This window comes from Helobdella robusta, assembly GCF_000326865.2.
Source record: "Helobdella robusta unplaced genomic scaffold HELROscaffold_65, whole genome shotgun sequence".
Lineage (NCBI taxonomy): Eukaryota > Metazoa > Annelida > Clitellata > Rhynchobdellida > Glossiphoniidae > Helobdella > Helobdella robusta.
The window spans coordinates 458,643-476,122 of NW_008705364.1; the positions used below are offsets into that span (position 1 = coordinate 458,643).

Below are 17,480 nucleotides of genomic sequence, written 5' to 3' on the forward strand. Positions count from 1 at the left end.
CATAAGCATGTATATACAAAAATATATCTCCAAACATACGGACGGGCTTATCAAACTATTAAATCAAAAGATTATGATTTTAGAGCAACGTTCTAATGATAATAATGGGAAGAAAAAGAAGAGTAATAAAAATAATAATAATATCGTGCGTAAAAAAGTTAACAAAATGGAAAGTATCAGTGATGGAAAACACGTATGTAGAAATGAACAATAAATCAAGATACTCATCCCTTACAAACATACATACAAACACACATACAAACATACATACAAACATGCATAAAAACATGTATACATACATACAAACATACATACATACATACAAAACAAGTGTCTTGTATCATCTTACACGTACCAAAGTACATACTAAAAGAAATTTGTATGTGTGTTTATGTAATTGTAATATGTATACATGTGTATGCGTGTATGTATGTATGTATGTGTATGTTTGTTTGTTTGTTTGTATGTATGTATGTATGTATGTATGTATGTGTGTGTATATATGTATGTATGTGTGTATATATGTACTTACGTATGTGTGTATAACATAATTCCTTTGCTAAGCCATAATCTTATACCATCAAAACGTCAAACCGATCTTCAATCATAATTTATACAACGAAGATGATAACGCCATGGACACACACGCACACACACACACATACACGCACACACACACACACGCACAGACAGACACACACATTTTTATTAATTATGCTGGGTTTATTATAGGTAGAGTTACAAATTGTAATGGATAACAATAACAATAATAATAATAATAATAACCAATAATAATAATTATAATAAACAATAACAATGTCATTAATCGCTGTTAAGTTTAGCGTGGTAATTAATTTAAATATAGTCAAAAGCCATTAAGCTAAGGTGCTTTTTCTCAAGTTACCATGCACAAGTAGAGCCGTAAATACCTAAATACATTTAAAATACGATCGAATATACACACATAAATACATACATACATTTATACATGCGAAATTAACTATATACAAACAAACAAACAAACAAGCAAACATACATACATACATTCATTCTTACATACACTAATACCTACATAACGACATACAAACATACATACATGCATACCTACATATATACATGCATACATACAAACAGGCATGTATCAAAAAGTAGGAAGGAGGTGAACGACTTAAAAGGGAGAGCGCAGAAAATCCAGACAACATTTCATCCCCATTCAAACTTCGTCATCATTTTTATCATTATAATAACTATTATTATTATGGTCATTATTATTATTATGGTTATTATTATTATGGTTATTACGTTATTATTATTATCGTAATTATCTGCGCTTTTAAAAATGACATAAACTCATGTGATCAACTTTACGTTACGTTTAATAAGGTTTTTAACATTTCGAAACAGAAATAGCAAGGAAAAACCAAGAAAGATAGAGAGAGAGAGAGAGAGAGAGAAAGAGAGGGAGAGTAAGAGAGAGAGATTTTTATAAAAAATTAAGAGTGAGAGGCAGAGGAGAGAGAAAAAGATAAAGACAAAGAGATGAACTTGTGGAAAAATGCCAGCGAGAAGGAAATAGAAAGACGGGGGAAGGAAAAAAGAGAGTTAGTCTTAAAGAGAAAACTCGCGGAAAACAGTGAAGGTATGATAGAAAAAAGAGAGAGAGAGAGAGAGAAAGAGAGAGAGATGAAAAGAGTGATGGAGAGAGAGAGAGATGAAGAGAGAGAGAAAGTGGGAGAATAGAGAATAAGAACAGTGTAAAAAAAAGCAACAAAACAGTGCGTTGCCTCCAAATAAAAAAATCTATACCGTCTACAGCGCTAGATGAATTAATTTATGACGACGACGACGACGATGATGCTTTAATGTCATTGGTTGCTTTAAATAGCTATCTACGCTCGCAACAGCAGCGTTTTAGAAGCAATAGTTGAAAGTAGTAATAGTGGTTGTAGTGGGGTTAGTAGTAATAGTAGTAGTTGAAGTAGAAGTATTAGTAGTAGTAGTAGTAGAAGTATTAGTAGTAGTAGTAGTAAAATAGCCTCAGTAGTAGTAGTAGTCGTTAACGTTTTAGTGGTAGTAGTAGCAGCTATGCTAGTAGTAGTAGTAGTAGTAATAGTAGTAGTGGTGGTAGCAGCAGTAATAGTTGACGCCGAGTCTGCAATGCCAACCGTACAAGGAGAAAAAAAGCTGTAAGCTGCATGCACGCCCGACAACAATCAATAATGGATCTGTGATGTTGTGTTGATGTTGCTGTCATTGATGTGATGTTGTTGTTGATGTGATGTGTTGTCGTTAATTTGTTGTTGTAGATGTTATCTTCGATGTAATTGATGTTTTTGTTGTTTTGGTTGATTGACAATTTGCCGTTACTTCATTTTATATTCCATCGTCAATTACTTTTCTTTTATTTATTTTATTCTAACATATTTTATTTTCATGTTTTATCATTTCTCTTTCTCATTTTTTGTATTTATTTTCTCACTTATTTGTTTAATTTTGTTTCACTGCCTTGCATGTTGTTACAGTTTCTGCGTCTGATTTTAAAGAATAAAAAAAAAAAAAAAATTTATTTTATTATCTTACGCAGTACAGTTAGTACCTCGTGTGTGTGTGTGTGTACGTGCGTGTGTACGTGTGTGCGTGTGTGTCTGGCTAGTTTCATTGAAAATACATTTTGAAAGTATTATCATTATTATTATTGTTGTTGTTATATTATTATTATATTATTATTATTCCCATTATTATTATTGTTTATTTTTTTTAATAAAACGTCTTTTTTGTCATTTGATTTGATGTTGTTGGCGATGAAGAAGATGATGATGATAATGATGATGATAATGATGGTATGATGGTGGTGGTCGTGATGATGATGATGGTAGGGGAAGGCCATTATATTGTTTGCCATGTTTATTACATGCTGGTAAGATTGTGTTTGCCGTAATTATAAGCGCCATATAAATAATAATAATTATTATTATTATGATGATTATTATTACCATAATTATAGTTATAAACCTCTTCGTCGTCGTCATCACGTCTCAAAGTCGTTGTCGTGAATTTAGCAGCAGAATGAAACAGTATGTAGAGTTGGGTTTGAAAATCATTATGCTTATGAAATAAATATAATACTATATATATATATATATATATATATATATAAACATAATAATAATTAAATAAATAAATATACAAATATATATATGTGTGTGTGTGTGTATTTAAAAAGTGTGGAATGAACTAGTCAGAGTGATAAACATTGGCCTAAATATTTTTACCGTAGATGCTGATAATGATGATGCTTGTGATAACGATGATGAAAAAGAAATGAAGATGATGAAGAAGAGGAAGATGACGACGACGATGAAGAAGCTGAATGAAGATGATGATGATCTGGTGACTCATACAAGAGACTGGTGAATAATCTTCTACAATGTTTGCATGCAGGAGCTGCTGTATGTATGTATGTATGTATGTATGTATGTATGTATGTATGTATGTATGTATGTATGTATGTATGTATGTATGTATGTATGTAGAAGTATGTATATGTATGTATGTATATGAATGTTTGTATTTACGTATGTCTGCCCGCGTTTAATGTAATTATAGTGGCATATGTGTTATAAAATGTTAATACATATATGTGAGTAATATAGGTATTTTATACAACATGTGTATGTATTTTTACCATACTACACACACACACACACACATATATATATATATATATATATATATATATATATATATATATATATATATATATAATCGATTATGAATGAATGAATGTATAGATGGAGATGAATGTATGTACATATTCATACAATCAATTATTCATTCATCCATTGATCAGTGCTTCCATCCATCCATCCGTCCGTCGATACGTACATTCATTCATTCATTCACTTTATTTCGTTTTTCTTCTTTTGTAATTTGAGAATTCTTAAAAACCAATGAGGATATATATATATATGCGAAAATATTCTTAATCTATAAGTGTTATAACTAGTTAAATAATAATATAAGTTATTATTATTATTATTGTTAATATTATTATTATTGTTATTGCAGATGTTTCAATTTTTCAATTAAAATCGAAATTTCAACATGAGAAGAAACATGAAACCAGCCAGCCAGCCAGGACAACCATCACCACAAAATAAATAAAACATTCATTCCATTCAAAGAAAGCATCAAACAAGGCATTTGCACTTGACAAACAAACACACATACACATGCACACACAAACACACACACACACACATTATTAAAACTGGATATATTATTGTTTATTATTACATCGTCATCATTATTATCATTGTAGTAAAAGAAATATATACGTATTTGCATTATAATATTTATCGAAGACTTCGTTATGTAAGATTTAGAACATTGCTTTATAACCGTTCAATGAATTAATGAATGAGTGAATGAATGGATTGAATAACGAATGAATGAATAAATTCGAGTGAATGAATGGATTGAATGAAGAATGAATGAACGATTGAATAAAGGACAGATAAGTGATTTAACGAATTTATGGTTGTGAAAATAAATAAAATGCTACTTATTTCGTAAGAATTAAAAAATGCACAAATGAATGAATGAATGGATGAGCGAATGAAAGAACAAAAAAAAGATAAAAAATGAATGAATGAAGGCCGGAACAAAGAGAAGAAGGATATAATTTAAAATAAGAATGGACTAACTAAACGTTATTATAAACTTCATCATTAAACTTTGTGATCAATTATCAATTTTCTTTAAAATCTCTCTCTTCTGTCTCTCTCTCTCTCCCAACAACAACAACAATAATTATAATAATAATAACAGTAATGATTCAACGATAATTGTAGCGAAGAAATAGGCAGACAGTTTATTTGCGTTTGTTGTTGGATTTTAAAATGAATAAAAATAATGCCCAGTATAATTATCGTTACTATTATTGTTTTAATTATTATTATTATGATTGTTTATTATTACTATTATTATTTGCATAATTAACTATTATTATCCTCTAAATAGCAAAAATCACTTGACACAAATAATTATTTTAACAGGTATAATTACAAATGATCACCCCCCCATCATCTTAAATTGCATCATAGCCGGCGTCATCATCATCGTCTATAATAATTCTATCTCATCATCGTCATCAGATATATATCATGATACAATCATTAATATGATACAATCATTTTATAATAATTTATGTTACGAATATCAAATGAGTAAATAAAATCATAAAACTGACCGTTTTAAATTGCAGTTAGAGAGTTGAATCAAAGTACAATTTCTTCTTTATGAAATAATTTCTTTATCTCGTTCTTTATCTTCTTTTCTTCAATTTTCACTCTCTTTCTTTTTATTCCTTTATTATTTTTCTCCCTCTTTTTCTCGATATCTCTCTCCTTTGTGTAGAAGACTACCCGAGTGAGAAACTAACTTCTAAAAATTAGGATGCGATTGAAAGGTATCTTCGAATATCGATTCTGGCCGACTTCTCTGCAATAAATTAGGGAATGAAAGCTTGATGAACGAACGACAGAACGAATGAATGAAAGAAAGAACTGCCAAATAAGGCGATCGTTTAGAGACCGGACTCTGAAGAACAAAGCAAGAAGAGAATTATGTTGATTACGTCTGGCTATATGCATGCATTTCCTTTATATATACTCATATGTATGTAAGTATGTATGTATGCACGTATGTACGTATGTATGCATGCATGTATGTATACATGTATGTACGTATGTATGTATATTTTTTCATTGTGCGTGTTATGTCCGTTTAGGGATGTGCTGTTTAGATTTCATATTTCTTTTCATTTCCATATTAAAAAAGACCTTTTAGAATTTTTCTGCAACACGCATGTACGACAATGGTACATTGAATTATGTGTACGTGTATGTACGTTGTCTGCGTATATATGTGTAGGTACACACACACGCACGCGCGCGCACACACACACAAACACACAGAGATACACACACATGCTGATTGGTCTATCTCTTATACTGGTTAGAAGAGGAGTATGCATTGATATAAATGTAATGTATTTATAAGTTATCCAAAATAATGATAGAGCAAAAAAAGCAGAGAAACTATCTTTTTCAGATATAAATACAACATCATAACAATTTGCTCATTCAATTAACCAATCCATCCATCTATCAACCAATCCAATTATCAATCAATCAACCAATCCAACCATCACTCAATCAACCAATCCATCCATCGATCATTTATTCCATACGTCATTCGAGAAATGATTTAATAACGAACGAATCAACTTAACGTAATTTAAAAACACGTGCTTCAGAGTGCAACGGTGACGTCATTAAGAAAGCATAAACACAGGTGTAGAACACCATTCACAACACATAACAAAAAAAATTTCTTACTTCTATATATAGCAGCATTAGTGGTAGCGATAATAATAGCAAAACTATAAATGAATCGTCGTAACTGTTCATCCTTAAGTAAAGAAACAAAACTCAAAACACAACAAAGAATAAAGAACATCACTTTATCGGTTACTGTGACATCCTAAATGCAGAACATCAATAGATAAAAAACAATGGAGAAAGTCTCATAGCTGATGGCGATGACGAAAATGGCCCCATGACAAAATGCCGACACAGAAGTCTACCACGGATGACCTCACTGAAGAATAAAACACGAGACTAATCGGAATCTTCATTACGGAAATAATGACCGCTGACGGTAAAATCGCCGGCAAAAGTAGCCAGCGACAGCGTGTGTCCCAGCAGAAGCAGTTCGGAGCAGGTACGTACTTCGGCTAATTTATTTGCGCCATTGTTGCGAGTGAGAATGAAATTGTAAAGATCGCCATTGGAGAATGAATTTCTATTGAGGAGGTGTGTGTTTTCCAGAGTTAAGTTCATTTCATTGATTAGTTTCAGTAGCATGCCAGCGTCTCTGCTATTAATTCCTTCCCTGAGGATGGGAGTACGATCGTCCTTCTCCATATACGACTGCCCTTCAAACCCACCGCAGATGATGATCAACTCAAACTCGATCAGAGATTTCAGACAGTCTCTTAAATTTTCAAAAAACTTAAACCTTTCAATCTCTTCTAAAACCTTTGGACACTGGACGGACAGCACACAAATGGCATCGCCTTTTATCTTAACTACGACAATTTCCTTGCCAATGTACTTGAACTCTGAAACTTGTTTGACCCATCTCTCGCTGATTATCACACCGACACACGGCGAGTTAGATTTGCCCCCAAGAGATAACATCTTGCAGCCGTGCGCGCGCGTGTTGAAATGTCCCTTATCGAATTTTGTATTTTGGATGCAGAGGAAATCAAGCGAGTGCTTTGGAATCAAGGAAGTAACTCCATAATTCTGCTTGCCGACCAGGTGCCAAACGTCTGCAGAGCCAACTTTCAATGTCGGGTTTGTGTTATCCGCTCCTACATTCTCAACATCACCGTCGTATAAATCCTCATTAGTTGCCTGGCTGGTTCGGTTTCTATCTGTTTGTTTTCTATCTGTAAGTTTTAGAGAAAAATTTTATACATAATTGGTGTATTAATTGGGTATTGGTGTATACAATTTAGGTATTATTGCGTATTATTTGTGTATATGGGTACACATGCATTTAATACTATACTAGAAACAATTATTGATAGTTGAAACTCCATACAATCCCACAAAAACCATACCTTGTTGCTTGTAATATGATGATTGATGATGTTTGCGTTTGGGATGTTGTTGCTGATGTTGCTGTGAGTGATTAGGTTGAAGGTGTTGTTGATGGTGTTGTTGTTTTGGATGTTGTTGTTTCTGCATATATTTTTGTTGCATATTTTGTTGTTGTTGTTGAATTTGAGGATGATTTTGTTGTTGTTTTTGAAGATGATGTTGTTGTCGTTGATGTTGACGTGGAAGTAAAATCTGATTATCACCATAATGAGTTCTACCACCACCAACACCACCATCTTCCTTCTTCTCCTCCTCATCATAATCAGCACTGCTAGCGTCATAATCATCATCATCATCAATTGAATAATAATGGAGAGGTTGAACACGGCCATCTAGAAGAAGATGACGATCATGATGATGATGATGTCTGATGTAATCATTATCAGGAAGTTGTGGCCGTTGTGGTGGCTGCTGTAGCTGCTGTGGTGGATGCCTGTAGTCATGGTCTTTAAAATCATGATACTGGAGTTCCATATCATCACCGTTATCATAATTATTTGAAAGAAGTTGGTGATGCCGTTGTTTATGACCATTGAATGGTGGATGATGATGATGCCGTTGATGTTTATGATGATGAGGATTGTAATCATCACCATCATCATCATTATCACCATCCTCTTCTTCATCATTATGATAAGGTTGTTTTTTGCTGGAATCATCATCAACATCATCATCATCGTTACCAGCACCATCTTGTTGCTGCTGTTGGTTTAGTAAATGATAATATGATACAAGTTCTAGCACACATGCACACACACACAAATTTTAATAATAAAATTAATCATCTACTTACATAATTCTTTATTTTTTCTGACCAGAGCCTGTAGAATTAGGAAAGAATTTTTAAATATAAAAAAAGCAAACAGTAAACATTGATCTAATATCATGGTAAAATTAATCCTAACCTACAATGCTGTGGTCTGCTAACGACAAAGAACACTATTTTGTTTGGGTCGTTGTCGATGTCTTCTGGGAAGGCGAACATGTTTCGGTAAGTTTTACTTTCAGGAACGGCAGGGCAGGAAGGTATAGATTCACAATCCTCACCATTCGTGAAATATTTTACAATTTTCTTGAAAATTTATTGGAAAAGATTTATTCATGAATTTAATAATTGTTATAAAATATAGAAATGAATTGTTATAATTAACGAAAATTCACTTTTAATTTAATGAGTTATCATAGCACATTAAACAATAAACCTATTTTTTTACTTTTATTTTAATTAAATAATAAATTTACAATTTATAAATAAATTATTTATGATAACTTACTAACTGATATTTCAATGGACCTAAATGTACAAGGCCTGAACTTTTCGTACCATGTCAGGTTACCATGATAATCATCGATCTCCAGCCAGTATTTTTTCCACCTTGACTCAATAGGTTGATTGCCTAGACCATCATCTATGTTTTGGAGTTATTAAAAATTAAACATTTTGGTTTAGCAGCATTATGTTTGTGGTTTGTCCTACTTAATTTTATTCAAATGATTTTATCTCAGATTGATTTGATTTAAAATTTTAGTTAAGGTCCATATCTTAAAAGAACTTTTTCAAATTCATAATTCATTTCTTAGTAAATATAAAAAATCTATAATAAAATAAAAGTTAGTGATAGAGTGAGATCGAAAAAACGTAAATTTACTTTCATATTTCCAAACTTTACTCTTTAAAATACCTCGTGGCATATTTTTTTACAATTACTAATTAAAAATGTTTGTAAAATTATTCAATCAAATACAATTTTTATAAAAATAATATCTCGCGCAAAATGTTCGCTAAATTTACTTTTAGCAAATGAAAATGAAACTTAAATAAAAATGTTCGCACAATTAAGTAGAATTATGGTAAACTGTTTGCAGTTTTGATATTAGAGGTGTTTTTTTCCATCAATGTCTTAATTTTTATGTGTGCATTTACCATAAAAAACTTTTATGGTATACCGTATAATAGAAAAAGTGTAAAGTTAATTTGAAAATCATCATAAACCATGCAACAATATATATAAATATATCATAGTTTATAACATTCGATACACTCTGTATGAGCCGCGGTAATCAGTGCCACAATTTATAAAATTAAATTATTGCACAGGCTATATTAAAAACGTTCAAATGATTATTCTTGTACCATTTTTACTTTTTCATTACGATTGCAAATTATTTTTTATTTAAAAACGATTTCGGCATTCCATAGCTTTTACGCGTGTATCGTTATGCACCTTTTCAATTTTGCATTTTCTATGATTTTCTAACATTTCTCAGTCATATTGCATTATATAACTTAATGATTTATATTCTTAAATAAAAATCCATAATAATTTTTAATAACTTTTTATTTAAATTATGTTTATTGATTTTTTCTCCTGCTGTTCGGCTCCGGAAACTGAAGATGAGTGGGACGACGTTGATGTTAGTTTCGTTTCAAATTTTTTACTCGGTCGGTTTTCGTTTTGTATTTATAATTTATTTGTTCATTTATTTGATAATTTTACAAAATGAAACGTACGCAACGATGTTTTAGATTACTGGGGAATACAAATTGAAATGGCATATATCCTGATATGATATATTATGGGAATTATGCCATCTCAATTTGTTCCAATTCATTTCATATCATTTATTTGTAATTTTATTCATATTTAATTTATTTTATTTGCAGTTTGAAGACCACATAAATTTTAAGAAGAGAATTAAAAAAACGATGTATAGGTCATCAAAGAACAGAAATAACAGGCCTTCTCTTTCACTAACTGGTAAGTACATTTTTTTTCAGTATTTACTACATACACTGACATTCTATTCTTACACATATAGAACATCATTTTTTAACGTTTTTCCTACCTTTATTCATATATTTCTAGCTAAAGTGAACATTATGACAGTTATTACTGAATGTTATCAATAATATTAGAATCTTACCTCAAAATGATAGTATTAGTGTTTGCTAATTATTATAAAAGTTTTGTTTGATCTCTAAGCATAATGAGTTATTAATAAATTGTCTAATAAATAGTGTTTATAAAATAGAAAAATAGATAAATTAATTAATTATACAAAAAAATAAATAAATTTTCTTAGGGCAATTATATAACCAATGATTTTATTTATAATTTTTTATGATTAATTAAAATATAATATTTTTTTCTAGAACTTGCAGTAGATTATATGAATAGGGTTTCTCAAAGAGGCCTTGGTAAGGTAGATATGTATTGGATATCATCTGTATGCAGGTTGATATCATTGTTATAATAATAAATTTTATCATTTATGATATTATATCTTAATTATATCGTTGATGTAGTTTTTATTGCACTGTTGTAGTTAACTTCCATCATCAATATTTCAATTAGAATCATTGTTTTTATTAAATGATCTATTCTCATTTATTATATAAATCCATTTTTAATCAAACACCAATATTATAGTGGTACCTACATTTCATCCTGCACACTAATGATGGCTCTGATATATGCTAAAAGACTGAAGACCAAAGACAACGAATACCTTGATAATGTTTCCTCAACCGACCTGTTTCTTGTTTCCATGGTGATTATGATGAATAGAAATATGAATGATTGAATGGTTTGTTGAATGAATAAATTAAAATAGATGAGTGAACTGTTGAATGAATAAGCAGAGAAATGACTGGTTCCCAATGAGTGAATGATGGAATGAATTGGTGGATGAATGATGAGACAAAAGAATGAATAAATGATTTTCTTATAATTTCAGATGGTGGCCTCAAAGTATCTTATCGATGAAGGTGAAGATGAGGACATAAGACTCAAACATTGGTTACTGGCTAGTCGAAGCAGTGGTAACAATCTTGAAGCAGCTGAACTACACGACATGGAAAGAGAATTTCTTAGTGCTATTGTTTGTATTTCTTTTTCTCCCTTTCATTCCTTTTCTTTATATTTTTTGTTTTCATATTTATAAATGTTTGTTTATTTTTTGTTTGTTTTTCTGGTTATATTTACACTTATGAATTTTTGTTCGTATTTATGTTTTTATGTTAAGATTTATGATTTTAAATTTCTTTGTTCTCTACAGGAATGGGATGTGCACGTCAGCAATAATGAATTTTGGTCGTTTTTAATGGAAATCGAACAAAGGCCATTAGATAATTTTTTAATGAATGAATGGGTGGATGAATGAATGATTGCGTGAGTGAATTGATTGATTAACAATCAATTGATGAAGGAATGAGTGACTACAAAAAGTTATCTCATTTAATTCCGACGTTTATCTTATTTAAAATTGTGTAGTATGTAATGATGTGTGTATATGTGTTTGTATGTCTAAATAAATATAAATATGTTTGTTTGTACGGATGGAGACTATAAACGAGGATTGGTTGATTGATTGTTTGTATGAGTGTGTATATACATCATTGTATATATGCGTTTGTATGCATTGGTGTGTGTATGTGTGTGTGCGTGTGTGTGTATGCATGAAAATAAGTATGTATGTATATGTGTCTAACTTGAAAAATAAATGTGCTTAACTTTAACAGGATAGCCTGGAGAAAATATTTAGCCCGCAATCAAAATTTTTTCACGTACACCGATGTCGACGTCCTAACTTCGACTATCCCGGAAATAAAAAATAGCCACTACGATGGTGATGTTGGCTGTAATACTGCAGTCCGTTACGATAATGACCTTGCTTACGATTTCGCTGAAAAATTCGCACTCCTCTGTCTAGAATTTTACAAGGTATCTCTCCCATTGTCACTTACTATATCTCAATTCTTATTGTATTTATCATATCAATTGTTATTATTATAAGAGTATAATAAATAATATATTTTCACAATTACTAAGGTGACGGCTTACTGCACTGCGGCTTACATACTGGGCGTATGTTCACTAGCAATCACTCCTACTGCATATTGCCACATGAAATCGCTCAACGTGAACTTGCACCCCCCGGCCAATCCTACGACTAATCTCACCATCGTGTCCATATTTGAACCTAATTACTACTACGTTGGTGACGTCATTGGCGTAAAATTTGGTGGTTATTCTGGTGGGCGTTATTCGAAACTAGACGATAAGGGTAGTGATAATGATAACGTTTATTTCGGCAAAGATGGTGTTGGTATTGATAAGAAATGCGCTAATATTTGTGCTAATTACAATCACGGCGTTGGCGTCGGTGATGGCAAGGATGATGATGTACCGAATGAGAGTGGTGAAAATGTTCTAAACGGAAATGAACAGAATGAGTTGGAAAATGCGAAAGAACAGAAGCAACATCTTCACATGGAGCCTTACACTGCCGATGATGACAACAACTCATCATCAGTTTATTCAATCTTTCTTTTTCCATATTAATTATTCCTATATTTTACTAATTATTATTTTAATTATAATTAATTATTGCTTTAATATGCTTTATCCTTGATCTGGTTTATTTACGTCAGGTTGATTAATAATTGCTTAATCAAGATCTATATATTTTGGAATGAATTTTTTCTTAGTTTTATTTGATTAGTTTATTTTAATGAAACATCAGTTTATTTTCTTTCGGCAATTTATTATTTTTTATTTTATCAAAATTGTAAAGACTTAACGCAGTTGGGTATTTTTTGAGAAAAAAAAGCAAACTTAGAAAGCAAAATGTATCCTGATTGTAAAATGTACGGTTGAGTTTGTTACCGAAAAGACGAACGCGTTTAAATTATTGTAAGAACGTGAATAATAGTTTTAGGAAAAGGTTTTAACGTATAATGTTTAATTACCTAATTCACTTTTAGTTTAAATTTCTTTTAGATTTTCTTTTAATTTGTTAAAGCTTAATTTACTTTTTCTATTTAAGATTAGGTTCGCTTTTGTTTCATTTAAAGTTCTTCTACTAAATAAAGTACTAATAACTAATCAGTCAAGCCACTAATTTCATAATTTTGCTGGAAGAATTTGCGATTGATTTTAATCATTTAATTATATAATCGTTAAATAATATTTATTTCAATTTATTATTTCGATCATAATTAACTTGCATGGCACTTTTTCTTTTAACACCATCAATTTGCCTGACCAAAATCTCTATGAATGCTATACTTCCAGTTCACCGTCATCACAGCAGACGATCCAGATCATATATTTCACTAATTAATAACGTTAGGTAAGCTGGTTGCATGTTTTTCTCCTTCTAGTCATCTTAAATTTCACTGTTTGTTAGTTTTAATTTTTTTGCATAATTGATAATTTTTTCAAAAAGAAAAAGATATTATATATATCAATATTTATGTTATTATGACTAAAAAGCGATTTAATACTTACTTGTTGATATAGTTTTAAATTTAAATGTCTTTTAAAACCAAATAAATCTTAATTTATGAAATATCTAACAATTTTTGTTACTAGACACATTTCAACAGAGACAGATAGAAGACACCAGCAGCTGACCTTTCAAAGCAGATTGAAAAACTTCCTAACTCTAAAATATCTCAGGCAGTTGGGTAATTTTGATGAGAGATTCAAAGAATCTCTACCGAATGCTCATAGGCTTTTTAAATTATTCAAAAATGGTTACTTGTTTTTTTTTTTATTATTTTTATATTTGATAAAGTTTATAAAATTATTGAAAGATTTGAACTTATTTTATATTTCTGATTCTGATTAATATTCATTTTACCATAGAGTTATTGCTAATATTTCTATTGTATTAATTTAATCATCACATGTTGATTCAAGTTTTATACTAGTTAAAATATATGAAAAACTCATCAATTTTTTATAAAAATTATTATAATTTAATTAAAATGTGATGAAAAAATATAATTATGACGCGATTTTAATACGAAAGGATAATTTTTTAAAAGGGGTCCTAGAGTTTTTCAGAGACATTAAAGAATATTACAATGTATCAAACAGAATTAACTCTGGTGCTCCTTTGTCATTTTTCACTTGCAAGCAACTATTTCTATACCAACAGGTTATTCATTATTTCAATTTTATTATTTTTAAATATTTAAATAATTAAACAAATTATTTTTTTGTATTTTAGATGCCTGAGTATTTATTGAAATCAGCTCCACTCATTATTTCCTTGCCAGTCCCTCTAGCTCAATACATCGTTTTCCCGCTTGCGTTAGAAATTTTTGTCTGTATCTCTCTCTCTTTTTTTTCTCTCTCTTTTTTTCTCTCTTTATCAATCTATTCAATCTTTCAAGTTGCTGTCTTCCTCTCTTACCATAATTTTTTTTTCTCTCTCTTTTTTCTTCTTTCTCGTTTTTCTTCCTACCGTTATTATTCAATTTTTAACAATTCTATCGGTTAATCAATCAATCCATTCAATCAGCAGCCAGCCAACCAATCAGTCGCCAATCAATCAATCAATCAACAAATCAGCCATTCAACAACAGTTTATACGAACGTGCAATATAAACACACATACATGACCAATTAATCACATTCAATCAACACGTACACACACACACGCACGCACACATGCAAGAACACACACAAACACGCACGCGCACACAAACAGATACTACATGTATCCAAAGTACATGTTAAGCCCACACTTCTGGTCCGATTTACAGAAGATATCATTCTCCATTGAGGATTTGCAGTCGAGAGAGTATCATTATATTAAGATACTGGCCTATCTAGAGAACCATGCATCGTCTATACATGATACTTATATCAAAGAAAACTTTTGCCACTTACTTAAGAAGGTGTTTTTTTGTATTTCTTTTGTCTTGCCTTGTATGTTTGTTGTTGTTTTGTTCGTTCGTTCGTTTGTTCATACGTTCGTTCGCTCGATCGTTCGTTTGTTTGTTTATTCATTCAATCAGACCATTCACTCGGTCATAATTATCAGATAAAGCAAGGGGACGATGTTGAAGTCGGCGAGATTTTAAAATTCCAGGACATATTCACCACACTACCATTTGGTCTGCAACATTTAATGGAGAGGCATAAAATTCATTTGGTCAGTTTGCTGTTGTCTTTTATTTTATTAATTTTTTCCTTCTTTTGTTCGCTCATGTGTTCATTTATTCACTCATTCATTCATCCACTCATTCATTCATCCACTCATTCATTCATTCACTCATTCATTCATTCACTCATTCATTCACTCATTCATTCACTCATTCATTCACTCATTCATTCACTCATTCACTCGCAGTATATTATTGATATGGATAGTCTTAGCATATTTATAATTTTTTGGGTAACTTTGTTAAAAATTCACATTCCCTTTTTAATTCCATTTCTAAAAGTGGCACTTGTGCCAGGGGCTAGAAATTTCCACCAGAAGATCACGAATAATGAAAGATTTGAATTTAATTCGAAGCATTGATTTGTCTATGCAAAGGGAGGGGATTGATTCTATAAATAGCTCCACATTGAGAGATGTCAGATTTCTTATTCTTTGGTTCTTTTTTTTAAATTTGATGATGATGATGATGTAGATGATTATTATTATAATTATTGTTATTAGAGAATTTACATAAACATCTGGCATACACGTACACACACACATATACACGTACACACACACGTACACACACACACGTACATATACACACGCACACACACACGTACATATACACACGCACAAACACACACGCACGCACAAACCCACACTAGATTGCCATGTTAAGAGGTATTAATGCGTACAATACTTGTGAAGAAAATATAAAATCATACCTGACAATGTGGATCCAGGTTTCAATGTCTCTAAATGGTATATAATTATATATAATTATATAATTAATTGATTTCATAATTTTTAGGTTATAATTGATATGTTTTTTCATTCATAATTTTTATGTAAAATAAGGATTTGTTCTACATTTCAGTCAGATAAAAGGTTTCTTATTAGTAACAAACATTTTCGGAGATTCATTTTTTTCATTCCACATTGATCCAATCACTTATTGATTGATTGATTGATTGATTGATTGATTTAATCGTTAATCATTCAAACATGCATGCATTCACTTTTTCATTCATTCATTCATTCATCCAGAGCCGTCGTATTCCATGCTGTTACATCTTCCTGTTCTACTTAGCTCCTCCCATAACAAATCAATCAAAACTATTTAATATGTACTTTTCTATTTTATTTATTTATAAAAATAAAAATCGAATAAAAAATTTGAAAATAACTTTTATGCTGTTGGTTTTTCATTTTGTGTGTTTAATTTCAATTTGTTAGTATTTTTTGTTTGCCTGCTTTTAGATTTGTGATTTAAAATAACATTTGATAATCGGTTGTTATCGTTTGGTTTCAATCGAAATTGCCAGGAATGTTTTGTTTGTATGTTTTGTGTGTATTGGTGTGTGATTTTGTATGTATATATGTGTGTGTATATATATGTGTGTGTAGATATGTGTGTGTAGATATGTGTGTGTATTACAGACGTGTTTTTAGAAATAAAATCCGAATCAGTTTGTTTGTATATTAATTTTTATTAGCACAACTCTACTTAATGAAGACATCATTATGGTCATGACAACTCTACTTAATGAAGACATCATTATGGTCATGGATACGTTGAGCGGATGAAAGAAATGATTCGAAAATTATTAATTAATTTATTTTTAACTTGTTTTTGTTATTATTACTATTATTATTATTATTTGTTATATCGATTGATTGAAGGGTTAAATGAATGAATGAATATTGATTGATTGATTGATTGATGATTGATTGATTGAATGAGTGAATGAATGAATGAATGAATGAATGAATGATCGGAAGAATGATCTGCGTCTAGTT

General features: G+C 30.6%; 1 protein-coding gene across 1 annotated transcript; it reads right to left on the reverse strand.

Moving 5' to 3' along the window:
- Window positions 1-6,683: 6,683 nt before the first annotated feature.
- Window positions 6,684-9,425, reverse strand: HELRODRAFT_180846 (hypothetical protein; the record flags this gene model as incomplete). The annotated part of the gene is made up of 4 exons (XM_009030144.1): window positions 6,684-7,519; window positions 8,643-8,805; window positions 9,012-9,142; window positions 9,383-9,425. The coding sequence occupies 4 exons, from the start codon at window positions 9,423-9,425 to the stop codon at window positions 6,684-6,686; spliced, it is 1,173 nt and encodes a 390-aa protein (XP_009028392.1).
- Window positions 9,426-17,480: the final 8,055 nt, after the last annotated feature.